At 43.7% G+C, this 21185-nt stretch overlaps 3 protein-coding genes across 4 annotated transcripts in view; all 3 read left to right on the top strand.

The window, feature by feature from the left end:
* exd1 (exonuclease 3'-5' domain containing 1) overlaps positions 1-5760 on the top strand; it is a 27941-nt gene extending 22181 nt beyond the window's left edge. Inside the window, exon 11 of the mRNA XM_053845090.1 lies at positions 5524-5760. Coding sequence (XP_053701065.1) covers positions 5524-5760 — 237 coding nt within the window. The remainder of the gene's footprint in view (positions 1-5523) is intronic.
* Positions 5737-15250, top strand: LOC128747288 (delta-like protein 4). The gene is made up of 11 exons (XM_053845089.1): positions 5737-5946; positions 6020-6271; positions 6937-6985; positions 7257-7520; positions 9052-9112; positions 9185-9315; positions 9388-9557; positions 10467-10686; positions 10760-11483; positions 11555-11660; positions 12920-15250. The coding sequence occupies exons 1-11, from the start codon at positions 5893-5895 to the stop codon at positions 12923-12925; spliced, it is 2037 nt and encodes a 678-aa protein (XP_053701064.1). The 5' UTR covers positions 5737-5892; the 3' UTR covers positions 12926-15250.
* A 1251-nt stretch (positions 15251-16501) lies between these two features.
* LOC128747552 (glutathione-specific gamma-glutamylcyclotransferase 1-like) lies at positions 16502-18737 on the top strand. Of its 2 annotated transcripts, XM_053845497.1 has the most exons (3): positions 16502-17090; positions 17161-17196; positions 17955-18737. In XM_053845497.1, the coding sequence occupies exons 1-3, from the start codon at positions 16920-16922 to the stop codon at positions 18372-18374; spliced, it is 627 nt and encodes a 208-aa protein (XP_053701472.1). In that variant the 5' UTR covers positions 16502-16919; the 3' UTR covers positions 18375-18737. The 2 variants fall into 2 exon arrangements, with proteins under 2 accessions (XP_053701472.1, XP_053701473.1); XM_053845498.1 differs by lacking the exon at positions 17161-17196.
* Positions 18738-21185: the final 2448 nt, after the last annotated feature.

Below are 21185 nucleotides of genomic sequence, written 5' to 3' on the forward strand. Positions count from 1 at the left end.
AATGGCCAATGAAAAGAAAAGAATAAGAATATTTTATAGATAGTTACTGCTGAAGTGTTGGTGGTGACTAAAAGAGAGAACAAAGAAAAATGAGGACATATTAGTGATAGTTTTAGTCTGACGTCAAACGGACCATGAAAAAAAAGGCATCAGGCCACATATGGCCCCCGGGCCACACTTTGCCCAGGTCTACCCTACAGCCTCCCTTGTAGTTTGCTCCTCAGAGGCAGAGGAACCGTGAAATACATGTGGTGATTTACACCATCATATCCTCAGTGCGTTGACCTTTACCATTCTCAAGTTGCTCATTGTTGGGAACACATCGAGATGGAGGAAATCCGCAAGGCAACCCAGAAGCAGTGGGCACCTGCTCACATCACAGGTTGTTTATGGTGTGAATTCCAGACCCGAAAAGTGCAAGAGTCTGAGGCTTGTCTTCCTTCTTCGCACAACAGTCGCAGTTTTAACAGTCCTCTTCACACCAGCACGTTCTTCCTCCTCTATTTGTCTATTTCCTCTTCCTGTTGCATGGTGTTTGTCTTGCGCAGAGAATTGACTGTAGCTGGGGAGGATTTCCTTGAGGCCAGAGTGGGTCCTTCCAAAAACAGTCAATTAGCCTCGCAGCTAATCACTTGAACTCTGTTTGGTTTTCAAGTGCTTGACAAGATGAAGACTCAATGGAACAATCGGCAATGGCAGCTGGAGGATGACTTGTCTCAGGGTTGTGATAACAAAGGCTCTGAATTAATTCTTTATTTGCTGTATTTTTAATATATAATCTCAATCACAGTTCAATGGTATAAGAATATTTGCCACCGGAAGCCACATTTTTCTGTTTGGATAAATTTCAAATGATGTAAAATCAAATGGAGCCATACATACATTTAAACAACAAAATATTTTGCCTCAGTTTGACAACAGCACAATAAATCACGATGGTGGCTATGTTCAAGTTTTTATATCACCTTATACAAATATTTTAAAGACATTAAAAGAGCTTTAGTTTAAATAAGAATTCCAAGTCCATTCACAGTAGTGGAAACCTTGGACATTGTGTAGTGGAAAAACATCCCTGAACAAAACAAACAGATGCTTTTGTTTGCTTTTGTACAGGGATTCCTCCATGTTTGTTGTCGTTGTTATCATCCTTAGCTGCGACTTGTCACTTATGTTTTTGCTCCCATTTGTCATGAGATGGACTTAAAGATCTAAAATTCATCCCACCTCACAGAGGCGCCACATCAAGATGCTGATCTGACATCATGATTAGTGCACAGGTGTGCCTTAGACTGTCCACTATATATATGTATATATCTATATATATACATATATATAGATATATAGATATATGGCCTGTTGGTGTCAGTCAGAGCAGCAGTTCTAGTCACAAACACCTTCCGATAACTCACTGAATTTTGTCTGTGGTGCATTTAAGAACCACAAATCCAGACCGTCCAGGTGTCAAAGCATGTAACCCAAAACCAGGGATCTGCTGACTCAGCTGTCCGATTCATGATGTACGTTCCTAGAAAACGGGTCGTAACTGTTGATGTCTAATCTTTCCCAAACTACACAAATATTTAATGCCCACATCAATCCAAGCTGGATCAAAGACTCATTTGGAGTCGAAGTGCCTTTTAAGAAAATGTCAGCGTGTAATTACCTTTATGAACTGAAACTGTACTGTTGTGGTTTGAACCTACTTGTAGACCTGTGTAGACTTCCACCCCGGGACATTGTGGTGGAGGAAATTAGCTACAGTGCTAACAGATGGCCCAGTGTTGTCCAGAGATCTGCGCTGCAGTTTAAGACTCCTATACAGAGCATTTGATCTCTGTCTCCCAATCTGTCCGGCCAATCAATGGGGCTTTTGATGTGCGCTGCCAATGGATCGGAGGCATCTGAGCATGTCGCCCCGCCAAAAGAAATCACCTGCTGTTGCAATTAGAGAGAAAGGCAGGGCTCTCCTCCCCCCCCTCCACGTGGACTCTAAACTGCCACACACTGAAAATAATGACCTCCGCCTTCTATTTGGGGCGGGTCGGAAATAATTAGAAGGATTGACTGTGAAATATGTGGCTACATCCGAATGATTTGTGCCTTTTTACCTCTGGGTTTTCTATTTTTTGCCGTATGCTGTTAAAGATTTGAACATTAGGATTTCAGAATTTTGGTTTCATGTGATGGTATGGAATGAAGTCACTTATCGTAGGTACTTGGGAGCCCCTGGCCCCGCCCATCGCAGGGCACATATAGACACTCGACCACTTACACGCTCACCTGCAGACAATTTAGTGCCATTATTTAACCTCTATAGGTTTTTGGAATGTGGTAGAAGTAAAGAACATACAAGTTCCTGTAAGTTTCCCCTCGTCCCCGAGTTGCTGCAAGGTGGATTAAAGCACCATTCTTGCTGTGAGGTCATGTAGTTTGGGAGTTTGAGAGCTGACACTGAGGACCGATGTAAGTGCAGAGTATCCATCAATTCCAAACATATTTACACCAAAGTCACTATCTTTGCAACTGAGGAACACCTTTAGCAGCATGTGAACATTTTCAGGGTCCATTTTTGATTAGCACCATGTATTCATAGCCGATGGTCCAGAGTTGAAGAAGAGAGTGCAGGCAGGGTGGAACGGGTGTCGACCGCTGTGGTGCCATGGTAGCAGCACAATTGAACAGAAACTTTATAGAGTTTAGTGAGGCCAGGTGTCATTGGACGGAGGAAGACTTGCAGTAGCAGAGCCTGCTGGGGAATAACCAAAGAAGATGGTTTAGAGAGGCTGGATATTTGTGGCGGTACGGTTCATAAATTAGCTCCTGGTCCTTAAAGTACCATAAGTAGGGCGCTGGTGTTACTGACCCTCTAGAATAAAGTCAATGGGAGACGCATGCAGAAGACGGATTTATAGAGAAATAAGTTTCCATTTACGTCAAGCTGTGCAATACATCATCGATTATTGTGTAAATATTTAGCTGACAATGTGACACCCTGACATTTCAAAAGCCAGTCTGACACGCGCACGTGTTCTGTTTATGGAACTTTCCAAACACCCTCTTGCTGGGGTGTTGACTAAACAGGCTGATGCCGGCACGTCTCCACCTTCAGCGCAACCAACAACACGCACTGGTCACCGGTGTGCACTCATCGGTCACCGGCGTTGAGGTGTCAGTCGCGGATGGCGTGGTGATGTAGGTCACTCCTCCAACTGTTTCAGGAGTGCACAGGTTTTTAGATGACTCGGGGTGAAGTGTGTAAATCAGAGCTTTTGTGAGTGATAGCATTCAGCACACTTCTGTCACGGCCCGTCATTATTCCTGTCAGCAGGAACTCCCACTTCTTTCAAGCTAGTATTGATCCCAACAGGCTAGCTCCACCTTTAGCACATGGAGGGTCAGTGGGGAGTTGGAACATTTCAACATCTGTCGCATTGGTCAGTCGTGATGTCATATCCTGTCGCATTTCAGCAGTCTGTTGGGTTGAATATCAAATGAGGTATATGTATAGGTAGCTGTACAACCAAACCAAGACTGCTGGCCTACAGCTAAAAGCAACACCTGGTTCAGGTTGAAGCTCATACTGTGACCCAAAATCCGATGAGTGCACTTGTCCACCAGGTGTTGCCGTATCTGAGCTGTGAATGCTTGTTCTACCACTAATCTCCATTTTGAGGAGCCCATCTTGTTCCCTTGGACTCCCCAAGTGTGAGAGAAGGAGCTCCATAAAAACAGACAATGGAGAAATAGAAAATGTTTAATACCACATTGATAATTCCCAGAATTCAATCAATGGTGGGAACGGTGTATCCAGCAGAGGTTAGAGACGTCCGGAGCTCTTACTCATGCAGCTCCAGACTCAATAGTCTATTGTCTCTGACCTGAAGTGGAACCTCAAACTCATAAGTCACAGAGATGAGATGAAGTCATTGCGGCAGGAGAGCTGCACCTTCATGTCAAGGGAACTTTTCCCAAATCCTGTTCCCTGCGTGTAAATCCTCCAGGACGCGTTGTCGGGGTATAAAGGCAACAATGGCTGCCTCTTCATGTCCCATTAAAAAGTGTTTGTATTTATTTGCTCGGCTCTATGGACTGCTTCCACTTCATTTTCCTACTCTGCTTGGAAGTATTTTTAACAGAAGTCCATGTTTATTCAACAAACACTGCCGCTGTATGGCAATCTGGACTTAAATATATATAAATATGCTTTCAATCAGGGCATTACAAGGATTGATGTGGAATAAAAGAGCAGTCGCAGCAGGGCACCGAGCTGGTGATGGCCATCAAGAGAAGCATAACAAACAGAAGCTTATAGCCATTGTGTGATGAATGTTCGTAGAGTGCGCTGGTTCTGCCTGTCCTGCTCTCCACATTAGAAAAGAACGCTGCAGTAGAGCTGAGCCACAGTTCCAGAGGGGTTTTTTTTTTTTTTTACCTCCCACCCAGAGCTTTGCGCTTCTCTGTCTGTCTTAGCAAAATAACATAATTGTATCTAAAAGACATTTCAGGGAATTCAATTTTGGTGGTGGTCTACAGTTCCATCTGCATACAGAAAGTACCGGTTATTCAATGGTAACTGCTGCTAAATGGGAAACATTCCATCTGACTGTGGGAAGAAGACATGTTACTGGGTCATACATTCTCTCTGTTCGGGTTTCTATTGAATCAATGTTTCCACTCCGCCAGCATTTCCTGACGCCAAAAGCAGAGTCACCAGACTCCCTGACACGTTCCAAAATAAAGGTTAAGCTAAGGGTGAGAGACCTGTGGTGGTACCTGTTAAGGTTCTGATCTTCAACAAAATCATGATGCCACTTTGTTGCACGCAGCAAGCTGGTCATATGGTGCCGCATTTGCCGTACCTCCTGTCAAGCTCCAAGTTGGATAAGCTGTATAGAGGACCCTACCGTGGGGGGACTTCGACATCATAGCTACGAGCATCATCTGTATCCTCCGCTGAGATATTTGGAATTAGTTTATCTCCAAGGTGTTAAGGTCTATCCTGACCATGATGCCTCATGGGTGTAGGCTTTTGTTATGCACCCTGGCAACCCAAGCAACAGTGTTAGCAGAGTATGACTTGAGTTGAGCTTTTGTGAGTGATAGCCATGGGGAAGAGCTGAGACACATTGGAGTGGAGTTAGCTTTTAAATGTGCTTCTAAAGAACTTGACAAGTGGTACAGGTGAGAGTCGGTGTTCATCCCTTTATGGGTCAGTTGCAGGATGGAGTCAATCCCTGCAGCATAGGGAAAGCGGTACAGGACACCCTGGACGGTTGTGGTTTAGAGCCTCACAACAAGTGTATTTGTATACACTGTTGGTAACAAAGTCAAATAACTGAGACTGATTTAAAATGAAACAGTAAATCGCACCGTCACATCATGAAATACATACTTGGTATTCTTGCCAATAGCACACAGTACACAACTTGTTTTCATTCGTCAGCAAGTAAAATAATAAATTTAGTTCCCCGACTACACATGGTCGTGGGCTGTTTTGTAATATTTGGCGCATGTTGTTTTCAGGCTCACGCATGGATGGAGCTGGAGGGGGAGGGGAGTGGGCGTGTCCAGCTGCGGGCAGCGGCTCTCCTTACACTGGTATATAAACACGGCCGACGTCCTCCAGCCGCTCCGTGTGTCTGCGTGGATGCTGGGCCACACGCGCGCGACTCAACTCAACTGACCGCCACCATGGATGGACATCACAAAGACCGCAGAATGACTCACTTGTGGATATTGACGTTAATGATACTTGTCTAACTGGATCTCTTCCCATTTGTCTGGATACTGGATCGCTTTTTTGGAAGGATTTTACGCGTCCTGGTTTGGATTTGGATCGTTCTGCGGGAGGACACCTTAGTTTCTACGGATACGCACATTGAATTCTAAAGGATGGCCGTTTGCTTCTCGTCCATCCTCGCAATAGTTTTGTCGTTTTTTTCTCAGGTAGATACTTTGTGGCGGTAGATCTTTTCACCGCGGAGTGTTGCGCCTCGTTGATGTGTTTGGTTCCTTCCAGGTTCTGGGCTCAGGTGTGTTCGAGATAGATCTGCATCACTTTCACAATTCTAGAGGTTTGCTGGCCAGCGGGCAGAGGTGCGGCATGACGGGCTGCAGGACCTATTTCAGGGTTTGTTTGAAGAACTTCCAGACGGTGGTGTCGCCGGGCAAGTGCTTGTTCGGAACCGCCGCCACACCTGTTCTGGGCAGCGACTCTTTCAGCATCCAGGAAGACGCGCGCCTGCGTCTGCCGCTCAACTTCACCTGGCCGGTCAGTGGCGCAACTTTTTACTCGTAGATTAAATTGTTATCGACGCTTTTACGCACTGATAAACATTTATTCTGCGTTGTAATGTAATTATTCACACCTTTACGCACAAATAATATCGAGGGAGCAATTTGTTTTTATGAAAATACATGTTTAAGTACCGGTTTTGAACACTTAACCAAAAGTTGGATCATTTATTGGTGTGCGTGTGAGACATTTATACATGTTATCTCATGTTAGGAGAAAAGTTTGACCAAAATGTTTTTACGCAGCTGTGTTTGCGCTCGTTAATACCTTTTGTAAATTGAACAAACGGTATCCATACATTTAATCATGCACGTACATTTTAAGCGCTCTTTAACGAGTCAAGTTCGTATTATTTAAATGGGATATATTTTTCATGAACGCACTTTTTGCGAATTCAAGAACATAATTGTGAGATGAACACGACTTTTAGCTCAGTGTAACTTCAACATAATAGTATGAAAATCTGTAAAATGTGGAAATTCAAAGTAAAATTAACCCTTCTAATAGTTATATATTCTGTCGTTTTTATACGTGTGGAGTCATTAGTTATAGCAAAACGTTTTTATCAGTATATTTAAAATTTATTTTGTGTATGAAATCATTATTAATGTGTTAAATTTCACCTTGTTTGCGTCCTGCAGGGGGCCTTCTCTCTGGTCATTGAGGCCTGGCATTCTCCTGCAGCTGGAGGTGAGCACAAAACTCTTGATTTTCTTCAAAAACATTTACGTGCTGTCAGGAGCGTCTGCTGTTGTCACGGGTTTGTGATGTTTAGGATGTTTTATGACTCACGCAACAATCAGCCTCCAACACAATCGCAGCTTCCCCTGTTTTATTTTGGGAAGGCATGGGAAAGCAAGGCCTTGCCAGATGCTAATAAAAAAAAATACCTCATGTTTTTGTCTTTACTCTGTACTTGCTCCTCAACTCATTCTGAAATTGGAATTCATGTTCTCCTCAGATACCAACGACCCGGAGTTATTGATAAGCTCTTTTGCCATACAAAGGAAGTTGGCAATTGGCAGCGAGTGGATCCACGAGGCGCAACGGGAGGCGCAGACGGAGCTGAGGTACTCATACCGGTTCATCTGCAAGGAGAACTACTACGGCGACACTTGCTCCAAAATCTGCGTGAACAGAGACGACCGCTTCGGCCACTACACCTGCAAACCCGACGGCCAGATCTCCTGTCGGGCTGGATGGAAGGGAGACTACTGCCAAGAACGTAAGCCATTTCCATTTTCATTGAAATTGATAAGGTTTGTTGTTTGGACTTGAGACTCGGAGTAGAGCCACACTTAGCTGCTACATCAGAATTCTTTGTAGCAACACAAGCATCGTTCACACGGGACAAAACTATTTTTTGTTTTATTTTTGATGAAATCTGTTAGCATTAGGTCGCACAAACACAAACGTACTCGATTGATCTGTTGGTGGACTCAGGACGGCTGAAGTTATATTCTATCAAGACAAACATTCAGTAGATGGATTCCAGACCATCTATGATCACAGACTGTCACCACCTCCAGACAAATAGTCCCAAGAGTGCAGATGTGGAAGTCACCGCGAGCTTGACGAAAAACTTCACCATTGTCCTGCTATTAAAAATAACGTCAGGATCAGTGTCTTTAATGTTATTGAGAAGAAATTATTTGCAAACTGCATCACTTTTGTAAACTTAAACGTATATGCTGATGGGCGTGATTGAAAAATGTTTTTAATCAAGTCAACCTCATCGTTTCTTGCATATACATCTGCAGCTTAAAATGGCAGTTTCATCCATGTCCTACTTTAATGGTTAAAAATTATGATTCACTCGGATAAATTGGAGGGAAAATATATATAAATGATATTTCACAGTTACCTTGAAAGCATCCTAAACGGACGTGTTAATTAGCATGTTAGCTTTCTGTGCTTCTACATGATGCCAGCCACCGCGCGTGCGAGCGTCACCTGCCGCGCTCCCTAATCCCGGCGCTGGTGCCGCACGCGCCGGGTTAATCGCGGTATTATCGTCCGCCACGCGCCGCTTGAAGAGATGGGGGGTGCTGCGGGGAGGCGGAGCTGCAGCAGCAGCTGCGGTGGGAGCCGAACCGGACTAGAACAATGGAGCAGCTGTTCAGTGCTGGTGCAGCATCTGCCGCGCGCACGGAGTCCAATCGGTGTCACGTGACCGGCCGGAGAGCCCTCGTGTTACGTCAGGTGGCACGTTTGGCCCCTGTTATTTGAACATTTAGAGCGGCAATTAATAAACTATTTTTAATTTCTATTTTTTATATCTTTCTATATCTATTTTATATATTTTATATATATATCTCTTATTTAATTTTATTTTTTTTATTTAAATGTCAAAACAATGAAATATTGTGTGCGTTTGTTTCAGGTGTTTATGGGAAACATGTTCACCTAAAATAATGTATATACGAATAGAGAACACATTCGCATTATATACTATGTAGACGGAAGTTACAAGAATGAAACAAAATAAAATGATGCCACACTCAAGTGCACTTTAATTTGACTATTAATGTGGCCCGACTCGGACTGGTTAGAAGTTTGAAAAACTTCCTGGCAGTGCCATGAATGATATCTAGGTGGCGCTATTGTGCTGGGTTTGTACCAACAACTTGATTGCGACTTCTAACCTAAATACTTTTTCATGTGTCATCAATGTTGTTAATACTTACGAACTCTGTTTTCAAGCCTTAAACTTAAGTTTGCAGAACTTTTGATTTTTTTTTTTTTCTTTTTTTTAGCGATCTGCCTCGAAGGCTGCAACCAAAACAACGGTAACTGCACATCACCAGGAGAGTGCAGGTGCGTGCGCCCATCGCTGACATCAACTTCAACGTTCACCCTGGCTGACTGACTTTTCCCCTGTGTGAGCAGATGCAGAAAAGGTTGGCAGGGAGTCTTTTGTGACGTCTGCAAAGTGCACCCTTCCTGCAAACATGGTACCTGTTCCGAACCGTGGCAGTGCAACTGCTCAAAAGGCTGGGGAGGGATATTCTGCGACCAAGGTGTTTAGAAATGCTCAGACGTTCATTCCAGTGCTGCCACGCAGGAGACTCACCCTGCTTTTGTCCTTTTAGATCTGAACTACTGCACCCACCACCGACCCTGCGCCAACGGTGCCACCTGCATGAACACAGGCCAGGGCAGCTACACCTGCGCCTGCCAGCCGGGTTTCACCGGGGTCAACTGCGACCTGGAGGTCAGGCGGTGTGACAGCCAGCCCTGTCACAACGGCGGCCGCTGCCTGGTGAGTGCGGAAGTCGCTCTCCTCTCCTTTCCCACAACACAGGCTTTCCTGTTTTTGTTTTTGCCTCGCTCTATCTGTACGTCCAGGAGGATGTCATTGATTGTCAAGTCGGTAGATGACCCAGTTCACAGGCACTGGGCCACAAATAGAATTCAAATGAGGGTGATGGGATTTGTTCATAAACAGGATATTTTAGAGGGGGCTTTGATAGGAGCAGCAAGTGGTCTTCAAAAGGGTTTTCACTGGAGGTAGACCATTATGGTTTTGTCAGGGAGGAGCCCGATGATCAGAAGGCATGGTGGCCGATAACCATGTTGGACTCTTTTGAGATTAAAGGGGAAAAAATTGGCATCAAAATTAGAGATTAATAGAAAATCTGAGCGTATTACTCGCGAAAATACGACTCACAACATGTTTTTCTTCTCTTGTCTGTGATAGTGGCTGCTAATGTTTACATAAAGTTTTTGGACTCACGGTCACTGTTGTGCAGGACTGGGATGTTTATGACCTTTTCAGGAGGCTCTGCTGCCTTTATTTACTCTATATCTAGTTGAGTGTGTCCACCTGACAAACCTCTCTTCTTTCAATCTATCAGTTCCCCTCACATATTACAAGAACTTCGCTCTGAATACAGATGTGGGGGGTCTGCTATACATGCTTTAGTTGCGACTGTAGACCAAGAGCCGATGTTGATGTCGGTAGCAGTGCCAAATAGCTGTACCAATAATTGGTCTGGGCGATTATCGCTCCTTTGTTTTAAGCTGCTGAACTGCTTACAGACCACATGGCTCTGCTGTAGTTCAAATGCTTCTCGGAAGACTTTTTGCTCACCAGAAAGTTTGTTTTCTGTCGCTTGTTTACCTTCCCTTGAACACAATTCATTTGCCTTTAACTTGTGTCCCGCTGCAGGAAACAGAAACCGGCTACAGGTGTGAGTGCCCGCAAGGCTTCGAGGGGACACACTGCGAAGGCATGTCCCTGGTGTGCTCAGCTTCTACTTGCTTCCACGGGGGAAGGTGTAAAGAGAGAGAGGACGGACACAGCTACATCTGTGAGTGTCCGCCGGGCTACACTGGACTCAACTGCGAGAAGAAATTGGACAAATGTACCTCACTGAAATGCACCAATGGTAAGTCGATGGTCTCAGATTTGGGGGGTGTGAATGTCCCGGTCGGTGCTTGACACGGTTTGCTGCCCTGCAGGTGGACATTGTGTGATTCAGGGCAACCAGCACCTGTGCAGCTGCCGCTCTGGCTTCTCCGGGCTCCGCTGTGAGATCAACATCAACGAGTGTGCGCAGAACCCCTGTGCGAATGGATCCACTTGCATCGATGGCATCAATGAGTACACCTGCGCCTGCGCCCCGGGGTTCAGAGGTCACCACTGTGACCAGCCGACAGACCGCTGTGCCTCCTGGACCTGCCTCAACGGAGGGACCTGCATGGTGGGAGCCAGAGGCCGACCCTGGTGTTCCTGCACCGCCCAGTTCAACGGGTCCCATTGCCAGTCTTCCGTCACCACCCTGAGCCCAAACACGAGTTGGAACTCCAGCGAGAGCTTCACTGCCGTCAGCTTCGGCGTGGGCTTCATGGCTGTCCTTCTCCTGGTCTGCATCGTCGCCATGGTCTTATGGCGGGTCAGAAATGGCAGAAGCGCTGAGCCGGACTCGGAAAACATGAACAACCAGTCCAAGGCCGACTTCCAGAAGGAGAACCTCATTTCTACTCTTGAACTAAAGAACACCAATAAGAAGGTGGAGCTAGAAACAGACAGTGTCAAAGAAAAGTCCAATCAGAAACATATCAATCAGTTCCAGCACACGGACTTCAAAAGCTCGCCGGGGTACAAGGAGAAACGCCACCTCCTGGACAAAGAGGAAAACTGTGAAAAGATAGAGCATAAAAACCATTTGAGTGATTTGTACAGGTGAGAGCATTTTCCTTATTGCCTTCCTTTTTGCTTTCCTGTGAATAACACAATGTTCCGTGGCTTCCCAGAGACAGACAGTGTCAGATATCCACGATATGTCCTCCTCGAGACTCAATCTACCAGTCCGTGTTTGTAGTAGCCGAGGAGAAGAACGAATGCATCATCGCAACGGAGGTACGTACGCTGGTCTTGCCTTACTTCAGCCCACTGTCAAACAATTGCCACGATCATGTGGGTCAAAAGCTTTTCCACTGTTAGACACCGTGGCATCTGCATACAGATGTGACACATGTTGGAAGTTGTCTGTGTGTTTTTATCACTTCAAGTGATGTAGAGCTCTGGTTCAGTCCTGTGAGTTGGTTTTGGTTTGGCCTGTCTTTCGTCTGGACCGGGGGCTCTTAACCTTTTTGATCTCAAGGCCCTACTGTCTCAGAACAAAAGGCCCCGGGGCCCATTCAAGGACTAGAACTGATTCACTTGATTTCATTTGTGTTCAATAACCATATTTAATCTACTTACACGTAAGCAAACTAAAACCTTGTGAAATGACATGAAACCATGTGATCATCGCAAAGATATTTATTTGTCATCGAAAAGTCCAAGCAGAAGCAGAACCAACTGCAAGTCATATTCATCAAATTTACTAAAGAAAAAAATAGAAAAAAATACACTTGATGCAAACTGAATAATAATATATTTCATTTAAACTCCAAAGAAGATATAAGTGAAGTGTTAATAAAAGCCATAAAATGTAACAATTAATTTTCAGTACTGCTTCAACAAAAGCTTTCATGAACAGTTTTTACTGTTGGGGGCAGCAGCATAACGTTCCATATCATTTTTTCTTTCTGAGAACTTCTCCATAGTTGGTAACTATCACAGATTTGCAGCTGTCAACTCAATTCAGTGACATACTACTGCCACCACCTTTGGAAATGGAATCCCAGACTTTGAAATAACAGCAGACTAGAGAGTGGTGCTCTCGCGGAAAAAGCTGAGCTTATCGGAAAGAGGGACTCAATTTGCGAGGCTAGTCTTTCATGATACTGAGCAGCAAATGCCCGTTGCAAGGGAAAAGACGAAGCACTTGAATGAATCGCCATGTGTCACGTGGAGAATGAATTCTAGTGACGGGCTTACAAGGCTTCATGAAGCAGTGTCCTCATTTTCAGAGCCCACTAGATGGCACTGTCTGCTCTATAACAACAACACTTCCATTGACACCTCACATGATTTTTAAACCAAGAGCGCCACCTGCTGATCTCTGAAAATGAGGGCACTGTTTCATGAAGCCTCACCAGCCCATCACTAATGAATAGTTTTGTTAACAGAGCTGTGGGGGGGAAGGGTTCAGCTGCTTAAAGAATGCTTGAAAATGTCTTAGTTCCCCAGACACTGCACGGATGCTCATGAATTCTCTCTCTCCATTTCAGGTGTAACTCATGGAAGACGTTCACTGGACTTGTTTGTGGACTGTTTACAGGCCAGGAGAGACTGGGGTTGGTTTGAAGTTGCTGCTCTCGACTGTACGTTTTCATGATCTCTGGCCCGAGCCGCAGAAGTGAAGCTAGCAATAGTTGGTAGAATGCAAAGACCGCAATCACTAGGAAATGAAGAGAGAAAACAGACTCAATGATGCGGCGCTGATGATTTAGACTTGAGTGGACGGCGCGACCGTTGGAGCCCACTCCACAATCAGCAACATTCAGCGTCTGAAGTAGCCTTTCGCAATTACGGGTGGCGGCATTTCCCTGGCCACGGTGAGCTGTTTTGGCTGGGAGGATGAAAGGTGGGACCTCAGAAGAAAGACATGGACGTTCCTGGACCAGGTGGAAGCAAGGCATCAACAGAGAGGCGTTTTTTGTTGTCTTGTCTCTCTTAAAGGCCTTGGAAAGGGGAGGCGTGAGACCCAAGGAGACACAAACCTCCCAGTTGTGGCCGTCTTGGTGGAGTCACCATTCAGTCTGGTTCCTTGAAACGGTGCCGTCTACCATCATGTCATACCAGGGTTGAGTGAGACCAGTGAAAAGAGTCCGAGCCCAGAGCGTACAAGCCATTAAACGTAAAGACCTATTTCATCATCATCAAAACTCAATGGCTGGCACTTGGAAATACTCCGCACTGAAAAATCTTCATGGAAACACCTGAAAAAATATAAAAACTATTGAAATATCATTGGAACGTGCTGCCGAGGCGTGTCCCAGTCCAGGTCGAGCGCTGCTCTTGTGGTGAGCAACCAGAACGTGTCAAGAGAATTAATGAACTGTGTAATCTGCCCTGCAAAAACAGAACATGACACTGGTGAACTCTGCTATTCAACCTTCTTTAACAATCGTTTGTATTTTGCAAAAAAAGTGTGATGGCAAACAGGGTTTTAATGGGAAGCATTACATTCATGACTCCAAAAACAAGGCCTTCATAAGCATTAAAATGTCTAAAATCCAAATTTCAGTAGTCTTAAAAGTGCAAACATTGAATTTATTATTCATGTGAGCAAGTTTTTTATGTGTTTATGTTTCGAATTCCAAAATATGGCAACATTGATGTACTACGTCTTGAGGCAGCATCGCATGATCACAACAGCGGAACACACCAAACAGTGATATGTTAGTGCCCGAGACTCTCAGAGCAGATGCTCGTGCTGGTTCTTCTGATAAGGACGTTTGTTTTGGACCACATGGGGAGGGGGAAAGAGTTGACCTTGAGTTGGTCTTCAATTCAGCTTTAAATGGCAGTGAAAAGTCTTGTAGCGGTGGGAGCCCTGGAAAACCAGCACTGACGCAAGGGGACAAACGCCAAGTCGCTGGCTCAACAAATGTCGGTTAAACTGTCTAAAACTGAGAAAACAAGAAGCTCATTTTAGTCTTTTATAGTACAGACCCGCATCGGCATCTCCATCTCTCAGCTGAGATCCACTTTGGGAGTTTCCTGAGCCATTTCAAGCTCTTGCTGTCCACACAAACCTGAGTTTGACACGTTTGTAACGGTTTGCTGAGTCCACTTTCTTGAAGATTTTTCCAATCTCCACTCAGTCGTTCCACTTCATCCACGTGTCTCACAATAGGATCTGGTCATCCACACTATCCACACTTGGACCAGGAACCCTGTGGCTCGACAATCGGTTGCATCTTCCCCCGCAGCACCGTCCGGTGGAGCTGCGCCCAGATTATTTAAAGGAGATTAACTGTGTGAATCAGAATGTATCACGGAGCCTTATGTCCGAACCCCGTGGAACAATCGAAAATGCGGCCTTGTTTCGATCGTATGCAAAATGAAGAAAGAGAAACGTGACTATCACACCGAGGACGCCTTTGACGGAAGTGACTGAACCTGTTAGGATTTCTTTGTAGATTCATGAGTAATTTAAGTAAGATGTGGCACTGAACTTTTTATGTTTTATATTATATTATTTTGTACATACTGTATATTTATAAGATCAAATTTGCCATTAAGTTGACGCCCCCCCTCCACTCTCTGACGCAAAAAGAAATTATTTTTTTGTTGTTTTTTTTTTGTTATTAAAACCTGAATACATTTCTGGTACATTTGTCTGTGGTTGAGTCTCAGCTTTGTAGCGTTCAGCGGAGCTTAAAAAGTCAGTTCGACAGCATCAAACAGGCATATTTAAGCACAGATTTGTACGTGGGAATGGTGTGTAAATAGCAGTAGAGCTGATATTAATTTATTTGTTGTTGCCTTGGAAGATGCTCTTTCCTGCAGGAAATATTTGAATTGCCAAGTAAAGTTTCATCATTTAATGGTTATTGCTGTGTCAGTGGTTTTTTGTGAATGTAGTTCAGTGTTTGCTTTTCGGTTTGTGAGGCTCATGTCTCATCTCCGGTGTCGGGTCGGGCTAAAAAAGCCTGGCTCCGAGGCGAGGCCTCGTGAAGACACACGAGCCGGCGCTGTCCGTCTCACACATTGGGCTGCTCCACATTTTAAGCGGCTCCGCAGGTGCTCGCACTCCACTCTCAATTAATCCAGATTAAATCCTGATCATATTATCCGCTTTCAAATGTAATATCAAAAATGTCAAAGATACGATTAGAGCGTCTCCAGAGCTAATCTCCATATAGAAGAGTCAAAGGTGCTTTGCATTTCTGTTAATGAAATGTTGCCATTTTCATTGAGATGTTTTTGTTTTTCCCAATGATTTGGGATTAAATATCACCCTCCTCTGGGAGCTGGATCCAACTCACGATGATGATGATGATGATGTTCTTCATCGAAGCGCAATCCCGTCTACAGCCACTAGGGAGCGACATGCTTTATAGAAAGTTTCAAAAGTTAGTGACAGCGCTTCCAAAGCACCATGATATATATATGTATATATATATATATATATATATATATATATATATACATCTCGAAATAATGAATACATAAAGTGAATAGTATAAGTTGTTCTTATTCTTACACGCTTAATAATCGATTTTTATTAGCGACATGCTTTATAGAAAGTTTCAAAAGTTAGTGACATCGCTTCCAAAGCACCAATATATATATATATATATATATATATATATATATATATATATATATATATATATATATATATATATATATATATATATATATGTGTGTGTGTGTGATTTACAACAGAATTAAAATGTAAATATCCAGTAATGTGATGATATTCACGATATTTATTCCGGAGAATGAGTTGGAAATGAAAAATGTACATTTTTCATTTCCAAAATAATGACTACATAAAGTGAATACAAGTTGTTCTTCTTCATACACGCTTAATAACCGATTTTTATTATTCCAACATGACAGCAAAGGTTTGGGAAAATGTATTACAATAATGCAGAGATGTAAATAATAATAATACAGTACAATGAAATAATCTTCTGATTGATTTCTAAAGGGGGTTCATTTTAGGGGGTATTTGTTGTGATTATTGGGAATTTATGTTCAAGAGCCACATATGTGCGCAACTATCTGTGAAATAGCTGACTCATCATTTTAGCGGCAGCGAAACAGAAGCCTTCTGTCATTGTGGATCCAGTTGTTTTCCGTCTACATCGAATGGCAGTATCGAACACAAACGCCGACCTTGACGTCTAACGAGCTCGGGAGCGGAAATAGAACGGTCTATTCTTAGCTAACGGGATTAGGCGCCTCACCTGCCGCTGCAGACGGTGGTGACGCAGCGCAAACCGAACAAAAACATCGCGATATGCTCTGAAATATCGACTTCGCGATCGAGCTGTTTTTGTCAATTTCACTCGTTTTAAGACTCGCAACTCCTCATAAGCGCCACCTCTGCTTGAAGCCCATTGGCTGCTTGGCTTCTCCTCTGACGTCACCAGCACAACAAATACACGTGTTGGCGCGTGAAGCTGCTGGCAGGCGCGCGCTCACCTGTTGGATCCAGGCGGACATGACGAGCGGCGTCTTCCTCGGCGGCACAGACGAGTGAACCCGGCCATGAAGAGTCAGGAGGCGCCGCCGCAGACGAGCAGCGTGTGGGTGTTCGGCTACGGCTCTCTGGTGTGGAAGCCCGACTTCCAGTTCAGCAGGCGGGAGGTCGGTCACATCAGGGGCTACAAGAGGAGGTTCTGGCATGGAGACGACTTCTACCGAGGAGACAAGGACAAGGTGAGTGTCATACGGCTCCAAGAGTTTGGCTCCTCGCTCATGTGACTGTGTCTGGTCTGAATGTCCACAGCCAGCCAGGGTGGTGACGCTGGTGGAGGAGGAGGAGGTGAGTGGTCGCTCGTCCATCCCCGGGCCCACAGGCCTCCGTCAGAATCCATAAGAAGATACGTCTTTGTTTAAAGAGTAAAATAAGTCATAAGCGCATAATACGCTGAAGAACTACGTTTATTTGCGGTAAAGGCGTCAAAAAGTAAAAAGAATAATTCAGGATTTATATTATATTATATTACATTACATTACATTATATTATATTATATTAAAAACCTAAATAAATTCTAGATGTTCATTAATATTTCTAATGTTGTCAAGTAAGGTAAAGAAATTAGAAACAAAATATTTTTATCTTTATATTATATGATGCAAAATATAAAATAAAATGAAATATTCTGCTTGTGCTTGTGACTTGGAATGGATTAAATTGATAATAATACTAATAAATACAAATTAAATTTAAAAAAAAAGTCAAGTCAAAAGAGCAAGTTTTAACTTTCTTTTTATTTTAATGTGATGTTTGAGTCATTTCTGCTATGTCGGCGACAGTGTGCCTCACCACAATGTGAACATTCTATTCAAGCAACACAGCTTTTGTCTTATCAGTGATCAAACGTTCTGTCTTTGAGCAAAGGCTGAAAGAATCAGAGCGTCAACTGTGACCCACATCCCATGTCTCGCAGTATAAAACGTGACGTGTCCAGATCTTGATCGGTCAACGCTCCGAACATTTCCTCTGCTGTTCTTTAATAATGACATCCTAAAAAACACGTTTGAGGAGTGACTGGAGAATCTGGGTCACCTTGTTCTCAGGCCTGCACGTGGGGCGTGGCCTACCAGGTGATGGACCAACAGGTGGAGGATTGCCTCCAGTATCTCAACAAGCGGGAGGTGGTGCTGGGCGGCTACGTCATCGAAACGGTGGAGTTCATCCCGCAGCAGAAGCAGCAGGAGCGGATCTTGGCTCTGGTCTACATCGCCACCTCCGACTCGCCCACCTACCTGGGCCCGGCCTCGGAGCAGGAGATCGCCTCCCAGATCTCCATCTGCAGGGGAACCACCGGCCACAACATGGAGTACCTGCTGCGACTGGCCCAGTTCATGCGGCGCCACTGTCCCGAGGTGGACGACCAGCACCTGTTCTCCATCGAGGCGGCCGTTTTTCGCATCTTCCGTGCGTGCGGCGGGTCGGAAGCGCCCGAACAGTACTCGCTCCGGCTGGAAATGTTCTAGAGACACGTGGACCCTCCATGGCTGTTGTCATATCGGACTTTCATTCTTTGACTCGATTGTTACGCTGTCTTCTTTTAGCTTGCGATTTTATCTACACTGCCGTAGACCAACTGCTATAACTAGCCTGACGGTTCAGGTGAACTACGAAAGAGACTCTTTTAACGCTAATGCTAATGCTAACAGCAGGATTCAATGGAAGCTAACGCAGCACTTGCTCGCTAAACAAATCTACTTTTTTTTATTATTATTCTTCCTGTTCTTGTGATTATTATTGTGCTGCATTTGTACTTTTGTGGTGCTATGAAGAGCGAACAAAGACCGCCGAGAGCTCCGTGGTACAAGCATTGTGGAACAGACCTTTGTTACTTGCGATCTTCACTCGGCCTCCTGGACAGGCTTTTGCACATCTACTTTGTTGAATTATATATTTTTTTCTAAACTGCGTCTGAGGCTTTGTCTTCACGGATCGGCTTCCACATGCCTTTGTTTTGGGGGTGACGTCATGTCTCGCTGCCTCCGAGCGCTTCTAGGAAACGACTTCTCCAGAAAGCTGTAAAAAGGACCAGAGGTTATGCAACATGTTTTGATAGTTCTGGATCCAAACCGCAGCTGGATGAGCATTTGAACACTGGTGTTACAAGTGCGTCCCATGATACTCCAAACACGCGGTCACACCTCTGCGTGTTGTTGGACTGCGGGAGGAAACCAGAGTGCCTGGGGGAAAATCCACTGGCGCCGCAGAGAAAGAACCCTTTCATTTATTCAACAACTTTATAGCTAGTCACAGTCACGCTCATTGTCTTGTGAATCACTTCCTGTTTGGGAAGTTAGATTCGCTCCTGTTGCTTCTTCTGCGAGGAAACGTGACACCTGGTCCAGGTCAGACTCAACATATAGGCAGTGGGTCGGGAGCCCCCCAGCCAGGGCCCCACACATGTAGCGATAACGTGCCGCGAGGGTCACATGTTCAGGTTGCCTCCCAAAGTGTACGGCACATGTGTGCGTTGTGTGGGGAGCTCTTTCCAGGAAAAGTGGGTCAAGGTTCAGGAGGAACGGCGTGTGATGCGGAGGGCTCTGAGAGGAGCAACGCTGCGGACGCTTTGTTGACTCAATCGCTGCATTTCTCGAAACCCCAGCCACAACAACAGGATGAGTCAGCCACAGGACGGGACATAGAGTATCTGAGCGTTCATCTCAGCCGTGTCACACCAGCTGAACAACCGACACGAGCAACAAGCTCCACCTTAGCCTGGTTCTACCTTCATGACTACACTGTAGTCAAGAACATGCTGTGACTTAAGATTTGTATTCAAATTTTGACCTATAAATTTAGTTGCAAGTCGAGAAAAGGACTCAAACAATGGACGACCTATGCATATATATATATATAGTAAGGTAAGAGCTGCAAATGCAAAATAAAGGCAACAAAATTGACCGTCAAAAAAGGTCAAAATTACTGTCACAAAAACACCATCGCTATCACAAAAAAAATAATATTAGATCACAGAAACACTACGTGTCAGGGAAAATAAAAGAAAAAAGCTGAAAATTGAAATCTGTTAAAATTAGTTTAAAGAACAACATCAAATACCTAGAAATGAAAACCCCAAACAATAACTTCACGACCAAAAATGAATGCAAAATAGGTGTTTAGAAACGTCAATATTATGTGATAGTATACGTTTATATTATTTATATATTTATATATTTAACTCAACTGTCACAAAACAGCGATAAAACAAATAAATTATGAGAAAAAGAACATATATATATATATATATATGAGGAGGTAAGACCTGCAAATGCAAAATAAAGACAACAAAATTGACCATCAAAAAAAGGTTTAAATTACTGTCACAAAAACACCATCGCTATCACAAAAAAATATTACATAACAGAAACACAAAAAAAATTGAAATCTGTTAAAATAAAAAACAACATCAAATAGCTAGAAATGAAAACCCCAAACAATAACTTCCCGACCAAAAATGAATTTATTATTTATTTATTATAGTGTATTCAACTCAACTGTCACAAAACAGCGATAAAACTCCTTAAAAAAATCTGCATTTTATATATATATATATATATATATATATATATATATATAAATCTCTCTTCTTTTTCTCATAATTTATTTGTTGTATATATATATATATATATATATATATATATATAAATCTCTCTTCTTTTTCTCATAATTTATTTGTTGTATAATTTATTTGTTGTATATATATATATATATATATATATATATATATATATATATATATGTATATATATATGTATATATGTGGGCTGGATAGGACATATAACTGGAATAAAAAGTTGAAATTCTACATACATTTTAATTTATGTAGTTCTACATAAATTATGTAATTCTACATGAATTTTATTTTTTGGCTGATGCTGGTGTCCTTTTCTTTGACTTCATTTTTACAGAAATCCAAACTGACGGGTCGCCTGGACGTGAAGCGCAGCTCATTCCTCATGGTCCGACCGTCTGCTCATGTGTCACTGGTGAAGAGCTCCACTTCACTACATTCATGTGTCCTCCCCGCACAGCTGTCCTGCTGTGTCGACACACTCCTCTGTCAGGACTGAACAAAGGTGAAGAAATGGCCATCACGTCGCTGATTTCACGCGCGGTGTTCAAAAAAAGTCGACCTCTTTTGTTTCCCGCGGTGAAAAAGGATGTTCATTTCGTGGCGCTGGACGGTTGGACAAGTGACCCAACAGCCGTCTGCAATTGAGGTCGAGACCTTGCGACTAGTGTTTGGCCTCTCAGTACTCTGATGGCTGTGGACGCAC

Source organism: Synchiropus splendidus, chromosome 16, assembly GCF_027744825.2.
Source record: "Synchiropus splendidus isolate RoL2022-P1 chromosome 16, RoL_Sspl_1.0, whole genome shotgun sequence".
Classification (NCBI taxonomy): Eukaryota; Metazoa; Chordata; class Actinopteri; order Syngnathiformes; family Callionymidae; genus Synchiropus; species Synchiropus splendidus.